The sequence below is a fragment of the Gambusia affinis genome, linkage group LG07, assembly GCF_019740435.1.
Source record: "Gambusia affinis linkage group LG07, SWU_Gaff_1.0, whole genome shotgun sequence".
Taxonomy (NCBI): domain Eukaryota; kingdom Metazoa; phylum Chordata; class Actinopteri; order Cyprinodontiformes; family Poeciliidae; genus Gambusia; species Gambusia affinis.
The window spans coordinates 15,384,059-15,400,449 of record NC_057874.1 but is presented as its reverse complement, the minus strand read 5'-3'; the positions used below and the strand labels follow the sequence as shown (position 1 = coordinate 15,400,449).

General features: G+C 41.5%; 1 protein-coding gene across 4 annotated transcripts; it reads left to right on the top strand.

Moving 5' to 3' along the window:
• The first annotated feature begins 307 nt into the window (after nucleotides 1-307).
• hipk1b (homeodomain interacting protein kinase 1b) lies at nucleotides 308-16,129 on the top strand. Of its 4 annotated transcripts, none has more exons than XM_044121612.1 (18): nucleotides 308-642; nucleotides 2,911-3,641; nucleotides 3,772-3,963; nucleotides 4,045-4,226; nucleotides 4,335-4,458; nucleotides 4,561-4,680; nucleotides 5,318-5,404; nucleotides 5,509-5,693; nucleotides 5,783-5,933; nucleotides 6,668-6,854; nucleotides 7,842-7,960; nucleotides 9,376-9,510; nucleotides 10,497-10,654; nucleotides 11,303-11,374; nucleotides 11,756-11,923; nucleotides 12,004-12,224; nucleotides 12,306-12,418; nucleotides 14,218-16,129. In XM_044121612.1, the coding sequence occupies exons 2-18, from the start codon at nucleotides 2,913-2,915 to the stop codon at nucleotides 14,698-14,700; spliced, it is 3,426 nt and encodes a 1,141-aa protein (XP_043977547.1). In that variant the 5' UTR covers nucleotides 308-642; nucleotides 2,911-2,912; the 3' UTR covers nucleotides 14,701-16,129. The 4 variants fall into 4 exon arrangements, with proteins under 4 accessions (XP_043977547.1, XP_043977546.1, XP_043977549.1 ...); XM_044121611.1 differs by having other exon boundaries at nucleotides 10,494-10,654; XM_044121614.1 differs by lacking the exon at nucleotides 9,376-9,510.
• Nucleotides 16,130-16,391: the final 262 nt, after the last annotated feature.

Sequence of the window (16,391 nt, the reverse complement as noted above, 5' to 3'; positions counted from 1 at the left end):
ACTCCAATGTTCCAATGTTAACAGAAAGTTCCAAGGCAATCCGGAAAATTACCAGTACTTACGTCAATTCATTTTTACCGTAAATATGTGGTACCCTCCTCAATATTACTGTTCGCTCACCGATTCTACTTTTTAGGACACTATAGCATATACAGGAGTCTGGGATATATTTTTTTACTCTAGATTTGGCATTATTTTTCAATTTCTCTCCCAAAAATGTAAAAATATGTGGGTTTTGTTGTTTGTTTGTTTTTTTGCTGCATCCGAGCTTTGTAAAATTTACCGTAAGTACTGTAGAAACCGGACATGTCGTAAAGCTTGCAGCTGATATAAGGCCGTGGTTCGTTCCGGAGAAAGGTGGATTTGGCCACTCCACGGAGGGCGGATTTTAAGAGCAGAGCAAGCGATCTTTTAACTATGAATTGTACATATTTTAGAAGTAGAGTATTTAATTTATCTAGAAAATGAGAGCTTTGGGCTTTTTCCAGTGGGAACTCGGCGCTGTAATGCTGACCAGCTCGCCTTCGACTGAAGAAACAATGCAGGCCTAGCTAGCGGAGGCTAATCGGATAACTGGCCGACCAGTGGGATTTAAACCGTGAACGGAGCTGTGATTTAAAGCTGTTGGGGCGACATAAAACAGTAAGTTACAGCTGTTTATTTGTGTAAGTTTGGATGTAGACACATATGTTAACATCGGTTTCATTTTTGTATATTAAAACGTTGAATTTTTGAGGCCATGAGTGTCAGGAGATAATGCGTTAGCATGCTAGCTTTAGTCTGTTGAGTAACAATCTTTGTGCTTTTGATTGAAAAATCCTTCAGCGGTGTGCATATTTATGAATGTATTTTGGCAAAAAACTGACAGAAACTTATAGATACACTTTTTAATACATATACGTATGTATTCTAACACCGGTGTTAGGAAGATCTGTTCTTCAACACCCAGTCAGTAATAACCTCTTTGTAATGTTTTTTTTTTTTAAACTTATCTGCTTTGAAAGAATATTGTGGTGATTTTGCTTTAGTTGGGTACAGCAGATGAAGCCATCCTTAAAAATAACATTTCTGGATTTCAGTCTCAGAACGATGCTCTGCTGATTAGTTTGTCGCATGTAATTATACATGTATGGATTATATTAAGAAACACTCTCGATTTCCAAAGTTTTTTTTATCAACCTGTCCGTATCGAACTAAAATATATCTTTTAGACGTATTTTTATCTCTTTTGTTCTCTGAGAAATGAAGGATTTAAATATAATAATGTTCTCTGAAAGATATAGCACATTAACAGCTTCAGATTATGACGTCTTGGGCTTGTTTTAGCTGTCCTAATCTCATTAGATCAGGACAGAATTGGTAGTAAATGTTAATATAAGTCGGTATTAGTGAGCATATAGTCCAGGCCTTGGTTTTTTTTTTTTTTTTTTTTTTTTGTCCTTGCATTTTCCCTGTGAGGACAGGCCTTTGCTGTTTGGGAGCCCATGATGTGTGACGGTGTTCTAGTGCATAGTTCATCTCGTACTGTCATCCATGCTCATGTTTCAAAGTTTCTCTATATAATTATGTTGAGACGAGATAAGAAGTCCTTTTCGTTTCTCTTCTAATGCTGTGACAACAGTTTCTAGAGAAGCTTCGAGCAGAGACTGATCCCCCCGCCCCCTTTTCTGATCTGTATCAAGCTTAGACCTTCTGATGTTATTTTTTTGCCCTAAAATACATAACTATACTTTTTTTTTTTTTCAGTCAAGCCTTCCTGTCACTAATTACTTTGCAAGCAGGGGCAATGTCTCGTTTTGTGTGCTCCTGTTAACCAGGGGATTTCTTATTCTAAGAGGATAATGACTCAGAGTTGGTTATTTAAATGGTAATTCAAATGCTGCTTCCGCTGGCTTGATTTTTGAACATGTCATTGATTCTGAAAAATTGGAGTTTCCTTTAGTTGGTAACAGCATTCATGCCCAAGTGAGATGTAATTCTGTGACCTGGTGGTCACCAATTGGTAAAATATCAAATTGTTGGTTTTTTTTTAACAGGTCGGTCAAGTGGTAAAGTCTGCATCAACATTTCTTAGTGCATCCCCATAAGAATTTCCCTACTAGTATGTCAAAAATATTCAGAAAAGTTAGGCCTCTCAAATTTCATAGAAAAATGTGAAATGTTGTGACCCAAAATTACAAAACTGGAATAATTTAAGCAATATTGTGGACTGGACAGCAATAAAAAGTTCAAACTCCATACAGAAATTGGGGAGTGCAGATTTAAATTAAAACTTTAAAAGCAGTTACCCTAAATAACAAACCTTGACAATTTCTAAAATGTATTTGATATTTTCCTGGGTTTTTGATCGATTATACACATTTTTAAAGTAAATAAGATACATTTTGGTTAATTGACTTTTAATGGGGCATTATTCAGCCAGCTGTCACATTTACTACATTATATTTGGTGATTTAAAGTTTTCTGTAAAAGATTTTTGACCTATTTATTGATTTATTGGTGGGCTCCAGACATTCCACAACACACCATTTGTTTTTAGGAATGGTATATATATTTATATCTGTGTTGTTTACTCAAGTAAATCAACTCTTGTTTTGACTTAATGACATTTCAGCGCTGTTCACAATAACACTATATCACTAACACGGAGGAAAAAAATTGGCTGACGAATGACATTCTGGGTGTGTTTTCTTTACATTTCTTGTATAAATGATCTGCAACTCGCAGAAGCAAATAAGATGCTGTTGAGGAGGTATCGCTGCTAGTTGCATAATCATACATTCAGCGCTATGCGCAAAAAGCTGCAGCCACAGACGTATGGTAATATACCCAATTATACATTGAGGATGCTGATTACTTTCCTTTTTTTTCTTCCAATTGTTGTAAATCTCTTTTCTTTCCTTCTTGCAGCAATGAGTTCACAGCTGCAAGTCTTCTCTCCCCCTTCAATCTCCTCCAGTGCCTTTTGCCGAGTTAAGAAGCTCAAGGTGGAGAGCAATGTTTGGGACGTTTCCACCACTGAAGCCTACGGTTCCATAGCAGGCCAGTCGGCGTACGCATTCACCCCAGCCATGGCCGTGCCTCCGTTTGCGCCATCGCTCGTCTTCCCTCCTGCTGCCACGGGCTCCAGGGGCCAGGTGGTGGTGCGAGCCGCTGACAGCACGGGTAGTCTTCCTCGCGGGTCCAGTCGACGCGTCCCTGAGCAGGCGACCTCTTCTTCATACAATCACGAGAGATCGTCAGAAGTTAGGAGCCAAAGGCACGGCCAGAAGAGAAAGATAGAGGAAGTCAGCGAGGGCAGCGGGAGCGGGTGTGGCAGCGTTCAAATCCTGGAGGAGCTCTCGGCTCCCGCGGCGACCTACTCCACCCGCACAGGCGGAGGCGGGGGAGGCGGCACGGGCCAGTCTATACCTCACTCGGCCCCGACCACCAAGAGCAGCAGCTCCAACGGCGAGGGGGATTATCAGCTCGTTCAGCACGAGATCCTCTGCTCCATGTCCTCCAGCTATGAAGTCCTAGAGTTCCTGGGAAGGGGCACGTTCGGGCAAGTGGCCAAGTGTTGGAAAAGGGGCACCAATGAGATCGTGGCAATCAAGATTCTGAAAAACCATCCTTCATACGCTCGTCAGGGACAAATCGAGGTAAAGCACGTACATGAATCAGTAGGTTGAATCTCTAGGAGCTTTTCATCTCACTGGATTTGGACTTTTCTGATGGAAAGCGTCGTAAACCAGATTTTGTTTCTAACTAGCTGGATTCTGTTTTCCACAGGTGGGCATTCTGAATCGGCTGAGTGCAGAGAATGCAGACGAGTACAATTTTGTGCGCTCGTATGAATGCTTCCAACACAAGGGCCACACCTGCTTGGTGTTTGAGATGCTGGAGCAGAACCTGTATGACTTTCTCAAGCACAGCAAGTTCAGCCCGCTTCCCTTACGACACATCAGACCCATCCTGCAGCAGGTTGGCTGAACGTGACGTCTTCTTTTTTGTCGTCATCGTCATTTTATTTCAAGAATTCGTAACAGCTGTTTGCGTTTTAAGGTGGCCACAGCACTGATGAAACTGAAGAGTTTAGGATTGATCCATGCAGACCTGAAACCTGAAAACATCATGCTGGTCGACCCGATCAGGCAGCCGTACCGGGTGAAGGTTATAGACTTCGGCTCTGCGAGTCATGTGTCGAAAGCGGTGTGCTCAACCTACTTACAGTCTCGCTACTACAGGTATTTTACTAGCCTTGACGCAAGCTATCATTTTGGGAACAAAAAAACCCATTTGGGATCAGATTTGTCCCGTCACTCATTAATTGCCAATCGCTGTCTGCCTTTCAGGGCTCCAGAGATCATTTTGGGCCTGCCGTTCTGTGAGGCCATCGACATGTGGTCGTTGGGTTGTGTGATTGCTGAGCTGTTTTTAGGCTGGCCTCTTTACCCTGGAGCTTCCGAGTATGACCAGGTCAGTATGGATGTTGGTCAGGTCTTAAACCTAGTCATCTAAAATGAGAAGACGCAGTAGATCATAGGAAACAAACTGATTCCTTGTCCTCTGCGTCTCCAGATTCGATACATTTCTCAGACCCAAGGCCTCCCAGCTGAATACCTCCTGAGCGCCGGCACAAAGACCAGCCGCTTCTTCAACCGAGGCCCGGACTCCAGCTACCCGCTCTGGCGGCTTAAGGTTGACACGACATACTAAAGCTTACCACACATCTACTACTCATATGTAGTAGATGACAACTAGATGCTAAAAATAGCTAAAAATATCCCAGTTTTAGGAGATTCTTGTAGCATAATAAAGTGATCTACTGCACAGACTAGGGCTTAGTTGAGAAAACTTTAACTGTCCAAAACAAGTCAAACCTTTCTTTAAGGTATTTTTAGTGTTTTGTTGCAGAAAGTACACAGCTTAGATTTTGTTTCTTAGAGAATTTAGTACAAATTGTGCAACACAGTCGTTAGAGATCAAAAACAAAAGTAGAGATAACAGACTTGAAATGGTAAAAGCATATTTAAATACACGACGTTACAGTTTTATCAGGCAGAAATCTGTGTTGCTCTACAAAACTTCCTACATACACTTTCTATTTTACAGATCATTAATCCGTCTCATAAAACAACAAGTTCATACAATTGAAGCTGTTCAACAAATCCAGCCCCAGTTTTTTTGACGCAATGTTTCATTAAAATTCTCTCACAATTGGCATAATGTTTAAGTTCTCTTATAATTTGGTTCATCATTCCAAAATACTTTTATCACTAAAGATATACATGCGTTACATTCTTTGTTTGTTTGTTTGTTTGTTTGTTTTCCCCAGACACCAGCAGAGCATGAAATGGAGATGGGTATCAAATCGAAGGAGGCCAGGAAGTACATCTTCAACTGTCTAGATGACATGATGCAGGTACGCTTCATCTTTAGTTTGTAGACTTTGTTTTAATGTCTAGGAAATCTTCTGAAGTATTTTGTTGATTATGAAACCGTTTTTGTTACTTTTTCTGCATTCAGGTCAACCTATCATCTCATTTGGAGGGGACGGACATGCTGGCTGAGAAAGCTGACAGAAGAGAGTTCATAGATCTCTTAAAACGGATGCTTCGTCTCGATGCTGACAAAAGAATCACTCCCACAAAAACGCTGGGTCACCCTTTTGTCACGATGAGCCACCTGATAAATTATCCGCACAGCTCACAGTAAGTGGAGAAAATGTCAAATCAGTTTTTGCTTACCTAGGTGAAGCTGCTAAAATATTGGCACTCCCAACTTTTTTTTTTCCCCCCAGTGTCAAATCATGCTTCCAAAATATGGAGATCTGCAAGCGTCGGAGCACGTACGACAGTAGCAAGTCTCTGTACTCCACCAATGCAGTTCCCAGTGCTGCCGCAGGAAACCTCACTGTTACCTTCAGTAGCCAGCTTAACCAGCATAACCAGGTAGGAGCTGTGCGTGCAAATATTTATGCACACTTGGCTGTAATAGCAAATGCTAAATGTGGGTATTCATTGTTTTTTTGGGGTTTTTTTTGCTCTCTGTCATAAACCGGTTTTTAAGCCTTTGACTCCGCATATGTCATGTATTATAATTACATATTTAATTGTATTATATCTCAAGCCAATTGGGTTTACAAAATGTATTTTCTACTCTTCTCAGTTAGAAATTGTTTTCAGGAGGGTCCAGGTGTGGTATCTGTAGCTTTTCAGAGTGTGCCACTTTCTACAGTGGAATAATTACTGAAATCTTTGTCTTTTCACTGCAAAAACACAAAATCTTACCAAGTGTTTTGGTCTAGTTTCTAGTGCAGATATCTTGGTACACTTGAGATAAGACAAAACGAACTGACAAGCAGCAGTTCAGCAAGATAGGGGAGATTTTTTTTTTTAGTCAATTTCTTAATACTGATAAGAAAAAGTACTAGAAACTAGAACATACAGACTTGGTAACATTTTGTGTTTTTTGCAGTGTGTCCACTAAAGTGGTGTTTTCTATAGCTGGACAGTAAAGTTGACCATATCAGGTTGTTTTAGGGCAGTTGTGTCAGCATTGACGCTGCGGGTAACCGGACTAAAGCAGAACTGCCTTCTGTGAAGTATCTAAGATGAGTGACAGTGAACATGTGTTTCTGAACCCTTCAGCCTTCTGGTGGTAATCAGTGTTGTCATCCCAACAGGTGCCTTCTGCAGGGGGTGCGGTGCCTTTGCTGAACTACCAGCCAGCTCTTTACCAACAGGCCACTATCAACATTCCTGGTTTGGCTCAACAAAGCGTCCCACTTCCAGCCCGTCCTGCTGGGCTGTGTAGCCAGACAGAACCATTCCAGCAGACCCTCATTGTGTGTCCACCCTCTACCATTCAAGGTAGATCTTAGACTTTTAGTCACACAGCAGTTCTCTTAGAATTTATTCTGTATTAGCATACACTAGACTAAGGCAGCAGTTCCCAAAGTTTTTCATTCTCTGGTCCCCCCAGCAGCATTACCTTCTGCCCCTTTAGAAGCCCACAGAAAATGCTTCAAAGTGTGTTAAGAACATAAATTTTTTACAATCTTTTTTCCCCCCACTTTTATTCACTATTCAATAATTATTGCATGGAGCATTTCGTTTAGCATTAATGCTGTGTCATGCATTTTAATTTTAGTTGGCCATGAGGTCTGTGGTAAAAAAAAATGTTTATTATCAGGTAATATAACTTTATTCATTCTGATGTCATAAAGTTTTACCTGAAACTAAACAAAAATAGTCACAATCCCCTCTTTATTCTAAGAAAATATGTTCTATATTTTATATTAATCCCACAGTTCCAACACGAGTCTTGTCCAATAAAGTAAAATAAAATCTAAGCTGTATTTCATACACTTGTCCATTTTCCTTGTGCTATGCTAGCTTGAGGAGAAAGCAACTTGATCAGAAGTATTACCATGACAAATATTATAAATACTTCTATTTAATATTGAATGCATATAGTTCAATTTTAAGATATTTTAACTTGTATTCTATATTAAAGATTGAAAAACAGATTTGATGATATTTTTATGTATTGATTAAAAAATAGGTGGGATTCAGTTTTTCTTGTTGCATTTCTTTCCTTCATCTTTCCAACTTTCTGAAGCCACCTTAGCGCTCCCTGGTGGCCACTTACGGAACCACAGCCTCCACACTGTACTGCACATTGTACTAGAGAAGCCTTGCATTCTCACAACTATTCTAATAAACTGAACGAAAAAATAGGGTTTAGTTTTATTTGAAAAAATTGTTTATTATGATTTTTGGATTTAATTGTTTTGGGGTTTTTGTTTCTTTTTTTTTGTTTTGTGTTTCAGTTTCAATTGTTGTTTTGTTTTCCAGGGCTACAACCATCGAGTAAGAGCTCCAGCTTCCCTGTCAGGGTGGAGAACTCTGTACCGATAGTACCTCAGAACCAGAACGCTCAGTCACTGCAGATCCAACCAAGTATGCTCGCCCAGGTAAGCATTTTTCTGATATTCAAATATGTTAGAGCTTTGCAAAAGCTCATCTTTTCACATTATCAATATAACCTTCAGTGTTTTCTGTTGGATTTTATGTGTTACATCAACACAAAAGGGTTGTGAAACAAGATACAGGACTTTCAAATGTTTATAGGAGTAAAATTGCAAAAAAAAAAAAAGTGGAAGAACTACACTGATTCAGCTCTTAAATTTTACTCTTATTTCCATTAACTGCTGATCTGTGATTTGCACTAGGAGAGCTGAAGGTGATGTTAAAGAAATTAGGTCATCAGAAATAACATTTATAGGTTCAGGGGAAAACAATCAGCCACTAGCATTAAGCTGTTTAAACTGTGACGGGTGAATATAAAATGAGCATAATGTTTTTCTTGGGTACAGTTACCCATGAGCCTCTGGTTTCAGAATAAAGAAGCTTTTTCCTTTGGCTAGCTGCAGAATTACTGGTGTTTAGTAAACTCTAGCACCAGTCTGCTACTGGAACCAGTTTAGTAGCAAAGGCCACTGGTTACCGACTGTGTAATTGTAGGAAACTGTTAGCAATTTGTTTTAAAGTATTTTCTAAACTTGCTGTAGTCATGTTTCTCTGGAGCCGGTTAACTATTTTAAATAAACAAATTGCTGGTTTTTATTATTTATCATAACAGTGCTGCATCCTGCTCAGACTTTTTGCAATTTTTACGTTTTTTTCTCCCAATTTAGCTGCCTAATAATTTTGGATACCTTGATCTAGGGCGCTGATCTCCAGAGGCCTCACTCTCCCTCATTATGCTTCGCCTCATACTCTACGCTTAAGCCCATAAACCTTGAAGTTTACACAACTTAGAGTAGGGAAAATATGTTTCTTAAATGTATTCAGGCTGAAATTCTCGCTTCCCTAATGATTGTTCTCAGTGTGTTTAGCAAATACTGTCTGACCTTGCTAAGAAAAGATGTCTTGATAAGTTTTGACTTATAAGTTAGAGATGGACTTTCAGAGTTTTGACCACAAAGTTGATTAAAAATGTGTTTGATCTTGACTTTCTTATATGTGAATACTAGAAGAAACATAACAGGATTTTATCATTTTGTGATTATCCTCCGATTAGATGATCTAGGTTTTTCAAAGTTTGTGCAGATGAAGTTGCTTGTCCTTCTGTTGTGCTTCGGCTCTTTGTGGATTTCCTTTCAGAGCCGATTGGAGTGTTTTTTTGAAATGTGGGGGGTGTTGAGTACTCCTACGTCAGTGACGTAGCTGACCAGTGTTCCCTCTGTCTGTCTCTTTGCAGCCGTTTGTGCTTCCCCTCAGCCAATCACAGGGCTGAAGGGCCTGACCTTGTATTTTTTATTTATTTATTTATTTTTTTAACTCCTCACCTAACGCTGCCTTCCTCTATCCTCCCTTCCTTCTCCAGGGTTCCTGCACACCCCTGATGGTGGCCACCTTGCACCCACCCCCAGCAGGCATAGCCCCTCAGTATTCCCTTCCCCTGGGGCTGGGCCCTGGAGTGGGTCGGCCCGCCCTCCTGGAGCACACGGCCACTGTGCTGGTAAAGCACCGACGGCATCCTGTGGAGAATGTCTCGCTCACTAACACTGGCAGCTTTCCTTCCCCATTCTCTCTCTCTCTCTCTCTCTCTCTCTGTCTCTTCATTCGTTTGCAAGTTCTCTGATCCTTCTGTGCCACACGTTGTATGGGGCTAGTCCTTCTTGTAGTTTCCAATCTCACATATGGACACATCACATTTGGTCCATGCTCAAATTCCCGCTTATGATCCAGCAGCATTTTTTTTTTTTTTTACTTTTTTTTAAAACTTTTTTTTGAAACTTTGTGTTTGAACATGACGTCAAGATTGATGACATTTCCCCTTTTTTATTCCCCCACCGTTACATCATCCGCCCATTTTCATTCCCCAGTTCTTCCCCCAGTAGGTGTTCTCAGGGCATGGAGCGCATGCGCTGCTGAGTTGGTCTGCGCTTTGCTTGTAGCTTCTCTTTGTCCTGTCCTGCCATCGATTTCCAGCAGTGGAGGTCGCAGCTGCGACTACTAAAAGCTCTCACACACATCTCTTTTGTTTCAGCCCCTGAACATGTGGCATGCTCTTTCCCAACATTTAAGATCAGCAGACTGTTTGGCTTCAGGGAACTGAACTAATCTGGATCTTCTTTAACAGGCACCGCGGTTCTGTAAATACTCGACTCTTTATCTGATCTGTTTACAGCGCTTCATTGTTTGTGCTTTGCATGGTTTCATCCTGTGAATTTGTTGCAGGCCAATGCTATGATTAAAGGAATGGCTTGGGAAAGGTTGCTCCCTTCTCTAGTTTTGTGCTTTTGCCTGTAGACGATCCGGGCAACTGGCTTGTATTTATCATTTATGTACTTTTTTTTTTTTTTTTTTTTTTTTTTTTAGTCTGTGGATTTCTCAGCATGGCTTAATGCGTCTGGCCCATGGCAGCAATTAGAAAACCGATTCTCATCTGTAAGTATCTGCTTGGCTGCATCTACTCATGGGTCTTTTTGTCTTTCTTAGCAGGCCTGGCCAACCGGCACCCAACAAATCCTCATCCCCTCGTCATGGCAGCAGGTCCCAGGTGTGGCCATCCATGGCTCCGCCCACCAGGCGAACGTCACAGCATCTCCCCTGGAAGCCATTCACTCGGGCGCTGCTGTGCAGACGGGACAAAGCTGGCGGTGGGTGAACTGGTTGAAACATGCCGCAGGGTTGTGGGACGATAAGGAATTTGGTGTACTTGCCGTTTTAGTGTCTCAATGTTGATGTTCACTTGGTGCCATTTTGGCGTCTGCAGCTCAGAAATGAGACTCCATGTTTGGAGGGGGGAAAAGCTCAGAGTGTGGGGAGAAGACAGGCAGGCCGGTTAAAATGATTCTAGACAAATTGAGTTTTTTTTTTTTTCATATTTCACACGGTTAATCAATAGTCTTCAATGTTGAAGCATTATCACATTAGTAAATACAATAATCAAATAGTTAAAAAATAAAACAAGGGAAAGAACTCAGAAATCTCTCAGATGTTGGTGAGTTTTGTTTGTTTTTTTTTAAACTAGAAATCATCATCCCAAATATAAACAAAGATGACATTTTGGACATTTTGTCTCATTTTATCAAGATGCTATGAATAAGTCAGAGCTCAGTGTATTTTATGCTAAGGAACAAACAATTACTTTAGAAAATGTCGACAGGTTGTTATATGTTGATCTCTCTCTCTCTCTCTTTCCAAATAGTTCAGAATTGTATCTTTGCCATCTTCGTTTTTTTTTTTGTTTTTTTTATTTTCTCTTGTTTGCTGTGCTCATTTTTTTATTTGTTAACCCCCAACAGAAACGGCTCTCAAGCCAGGACACAGCAAGAGAGAAAGAAAGGAAAAGCCCGGTGTGGGGAGAACAGAAACAGGTTTGTAAGGTTGTTAAATGGTTGCGGCTTCCCTTGGGAAAAGGTGTTGTGCGAGATGAAGGCAAACGTAATCCCTTAAGTAATTTTGCTCTGATTAAAACTGTTCCTCTCTGCACAGCCGCCTCTGACGCTCCAGCACGGAGCCCGTCCAACCTGTTTGTAGTTGAATAGAGAGGCTTGGAGACGTTGGGTGATAACAGTTCCTGTTTAAGACACAAATGATGACTTGATGAGTTGATGTGAAATGTTAGACAAATCTTCAAACAATCTGACATAAAATCCCCCACACCTTCATCATCAGTTCTAAAATTTTGCCTGGTCTGGATGGAGAGAAATGGAAAAAAAAAATAAAAAATTAAAACAAAAATTGTTTCCATCTAGGGGTGTATCCACCACATCTGTACTCAGCAGCGGCGTGACTCCGCCCACTTCCTCTGTGGCCTTGTCCCAGCCCATCGTCATCTCGGACACCCCCAGCCCGGCGGTCAGCATCATCACCATTCACAGCGACACAGACACAGAAGACGAGCGCAAGTTCCATCCGGCCAGGTGAGTCCGACCCTCTGCTCCGCGTCAAACTTCTATTTGCTTTTGGACAAAAATATTCTAACCTATATTTATCCGTCCAGTGTTGGACTGAGCCGAAACGAGCGCACCAATGTGATCAGCTGCGTCACGGTGCATGACTCTGACTCGTCCACCACCAGCCCGCTGACCCCGCTGCCTCGCAGTCTGAACGCCGCCGGCCCCCTGCCGTCCCGGCAGGCCAAGTCCCTGGCAGTGGTGGCTCCTTCGATCAAGAGCCAGACCTCAGAGAGGCCGGCGGCTTCACACGGCCGCGTGGAGACCGGTGAGAGCACTGCGGATGTCGGTCGAGATTAATTCCAAGCATTAATGGCGAATGAATAATGATTCCACTTTCGACCTTCAGGTACTTACATGAAGCCAAAAAGATCATCCAACCGGCAGCCCTGCAGCTCAGGGGAAAGCCTGGATCAAGCTGCGCTGGTCCCAAGCCAGTCCCACCCTCTGAACCTCAGCCAGGTGAGGATGAGGCTTTCTGTCTGTCTGTTTGTGTCAATTTTATCTTTTGTTTTTTTTTTTTTTACTAATTATACATCACAATACAAAATCCATAGCCAGGGTGCTTTGGTGTAAAGGGGAAAAAAAACAATGTGGGTGAATGAATGTGTGTAAGCAATGATGGTGAACTGAATGAAATAACACTGACATTATCATCAGTGGATAAACAAATTAAAATAATAAGTAGTCGTAAAAAAAAAAACATTTTTATTTGAAAAGGCAACTTTGCTTTGCAGTCATTTCTTACGTAACTTGCTTTTCTAGACTTTCCTTTTTTCTATTCCGTGGTTTTCAGATCAGAGGGAAAAAAAAGATAAAAATGGAACATTGGAGCATTGAGGCACTTCCAGTTTAGCCATAAAGTATAAAAATGTGTCTCTGGGGTACTTTGTGGACAATTTCTGTATATTTCTATCACTGACTAGACTGGATGGGAGAGAAAACGGTTATTTAAGTGCCGTCTTTGTGCCAAACTACAGTAGATTTAGCTTGGGGGGGGGGAAACGGCTCAGGAAGAACCTTCAGTTGGAGATGAAATCTTCCAGGTTGTGGCTTGGCTCCTGTTAATATTCCTGGAGTTTGGAATGATGCATCATCGTCTCCGTATCTCAGACTGTTGCCACATTCAGTGTGTCATATCTTGTACAATACAGCTTTTATTTTAGTTTCATAATACAGCCTTAGTTTTTGACTAAAACATTGTAAAAGTATTGTAACTTCACAGATCTTCTCACAGAGTCTCATATCAGATTGTGGACTCTGGCTGGACTAAACATGTATTTTTCCTCCTATAAAGTCGACCTTTGTTGACCTTGATGTATGTTTAGAATCGCTATAAATGAAATCCATCTTCGGCTTTCTAGTAGAAGGTCTGGCATCAAACCCGACTGGTTTTTGGAGCTGTTCGCAACTTCATCCATCTTGACGATAGTCCAGCTCAGAAAATGTACCACAGAGCATGACGCTGCCACCACCGTGCTTTTCCATAGGTGTTGTGTTCTTTTTAGTTTCTGTTGACAGTTTTCTCTGAGGTAGATCTAAACCTTTAATGCAATGAGATCCTTGTAATCATTCTGCAACCTGTGGCATCAGCTAAAGGATGCAGAATCCACCAGAATAGTTGAACTTTGTTCCACGTCCATTCAGTTTCTCTAAAACTGAAGGCCGGAGCAAACTCTATTTACACTTTTACAAATTACTCCCAGGACTTTTTAGGAAGGTTTAGTTTTGCTAAAATGCGTTAGAATAACCTGCTAAATAAGAGAGGAGAAGATATTGTCTGAGCCAAAGCTGCCCCCTGCTGGACGAAACGATAATGGCAGCTGGTTTGGAAACGATCTGATCTCTTCTTAGTATTCCATGGATGTCTATAACTTTGTCTTACTATAAATAATTTTGCTCTCTGCTGTCTGGAAAGTAGGGAATTAACTAAAGGTATTTTCCAGATCTGAATAAACATGGAAAAAAAAATTAAATAATGAAGTTTCACTCACTCATCTTTCTGGTCATGTAGACGTCATCCATGCCTTTTTAAATCCATATGTTTTTACATCATTAATGTTTGTCAAATAAAATTAGGAACTTTCTGATGGAGGAAGCATGTGTGAGAAACGTGGGTACCGGGTGGGACAATAAACAAACTGAGCAGAACTAGTTTGAGCTAAAACACACTGATGAATGATGAACACTTAGCTGTTAGCAAAGTGTTAAGCTTTAAAATGTTTGTCTTTTTTTTTTTTTTTTTTTTTTTTTTTTTGTAGGTTCAGTCGGTGGTTTCTTCGTCTCAGGAGCGTTCGTTGGTCTCCCACGGCGACTCCTCTCTACACCGCCAGCAGACGTTCCCTCCGACTGTTCCCGCCTCTCACTACAGCTTCCCAGAGGTGTCGGCCCTGGCCCCGGGCTCAGCCGCCGCCGCCGCAGCGGCCAGCCTGTACACCTACCCAGCTTCGACGGCGCTCTCCTCGGCTTCCCAGGCCATGGAGCAGCTGCTCAGCCGGGGCCACGGCAGCCACGGACACTCTCCCTCCGCCTATGCAGCAACGTACGCCTCATCTTCGTCATCCTCCAGGAGGGACTCGGCCGGTCGAAAGGAGTCGGTCAGCAACCTGCTGCACGGCCTGCCCGCCGCCTACCAGCACCAGTTCGCGGCCGGTTCGCCCTACGTCAGCGTGACGCCCCGAGCTGAGGCGTACAGCGCCTACCAGCTGAGCCCCAGGCGCCTCACACAGTACCCCTATCTATAGGGAAACAATGCAATTATAAAAAAAAAAAAAAAGAAAGAAAGAAAGAAAAGTAGAGATGATCTACTGCCCCACTTGCATACTATCACAAAGGGACACTGAAACTTAAGAATTACTGTCTGTCACTTAATTGTTTGCTGCTTTTAACCACAAGAAAGCATTTCAGCTCTAGCTATCTATATGCTCTTTTGGACTATTTTAGTGTATTTGAAATGACTTTTGGTATTATTTGTAATGTATCTTAATACTTTCCCCCCCTTATGGCTCATATTTTATCCCCGTCCTAGTCGGTCCAGTTCTAAGACGTTGTGTTAATCTGTTTATTTTGAGGTTTTGTTGTGAAGAGAGATCGTCCTCCTGTCACTAGCGGCAAAAATGCTCAAAGACAAGTACTTAGTTTCTCATGAGCCTTAAGTTTCCACACTAATCCCTTGAAGCCTTGTATTTATTTAGCGAACATAAATACTGTAACTCCCTGCCCCCGCCCTTCCCATGTTTGTTTACTCATGTCGTTTTACTGTTTTTTGTTTTTTAAATTATGATGTTTATGGAAGAGGAAGCTCCGGCAAGATGTTCAGAGAAGAGTTGCGGCGAAAACTGTGATGGCTATGTTTTTAATTTAAATCGTGGTTGTTGTGCTTCTGTAGTGACGGCGTATCGGACGGATCGATCATGTTTGTATGCAATAGAGAACTTTAAAACTGAGTGCTGAATGTACTGCTAAAGTTCAGAGCGTGATCTCCTTCCCGAAGCGATCATGTGAAAAGATTTTTTTTTCTTTTTTTTTTTAAGATTCTTGAAGTGGGGATGGGGAGTAAAATAAAATAAAAATCCCCCCCCCCTCGCTTCATGTGTACTGGAAAAAAAAAACGTATGTATTCATGTGAATCCAGACTTTTAGGACCTACTATTACTAAAACTGATTAAAGGCCAGTTGTTTTCTTGCCTGAAAGCTGTAACAAACTACCCCCCTGTTCTGCACAAAGACGTATTTATGTAACTGTATGTTGGGAAGACACTCCCAGCTATCTGAGGCAATTTTTCCTATTGTCTGTTTTCAGGCCAAACGGTGGGGGGGGGGAGTAAATCTGCCGACACACGCAGGCAGCGAAACCGTGCACCTCTGTGTTCAGACATGCAGCTGGGAGACGACGTCTCCTGCCAGCATCGTCGTCTTTAAGGCGCTGATCTCTGGGTGGTTTGCGGGCTTTTAGGTTAAACCCTCCCGCTTTTGTTGTTTTCTTTTTGTTTGTTTGTTTTGTTTTGTTTTTGTTTTCCTTCATCGGTTCTGTGTTGTAATGTCTGAGTATTTAACTGTATTTCATCCTAACATAGTGTAGTTAAAAGAGGATGTTTGGTAGAGCTAATTCAGGGAAAAAGGGGTTCAAATAATCCACTTTCACTGTTTCCAATAAAATAACCACAATCTTAATTCTTTTGCTTCACGACCTGATTCTTTGCTTGCCACACGTTTCTGAGCGGAGAGGGTTAATTCTGCGTTTGCCATGCGAGTAAAAATGCAGATGAGATTTAATCTTGTTCCCTCATAAACAGAGTTAGTAAGTTGGTTTTAGAGAAAGCTCCTTCAAGGTTGAAAACATCGGCTCTTAGTAAAGGGAGGATTGTTAAGATTAAGATGGAATGCTAGCTGTGAGGTAATAAAAGCCAAATCAATTTATTGGAAAGACAGTTCT

What these genes read in the sequence shown, in the direction of transcription:
- hipk1b (XM_044121611.1), top strand. Translation starts at nt 2,913, where the DNA reads ATGAGTTCACAGCTGCAAGTCTTCTCTCCCCCTTCAATCTCCTCCAGT. An exon ending in AGCTTAACCAGCATAACCAG is followed by an intron (nt 5,934 to 6,667) that starts GTAGGAGCTGTG and finishes TCATCCCAACAG; the next exon opens with GTGCCTTCTGCAGGGGGTGC. An exon ending in ACACGGCCGCGTGGAGACCG is followed by an intron (nt 12,225 to 12,305) that starts GTGAGAGCACTG and finishes TTCGACCTTCAG; the next exon opens with GTACTTACATGAAGCCAAAA.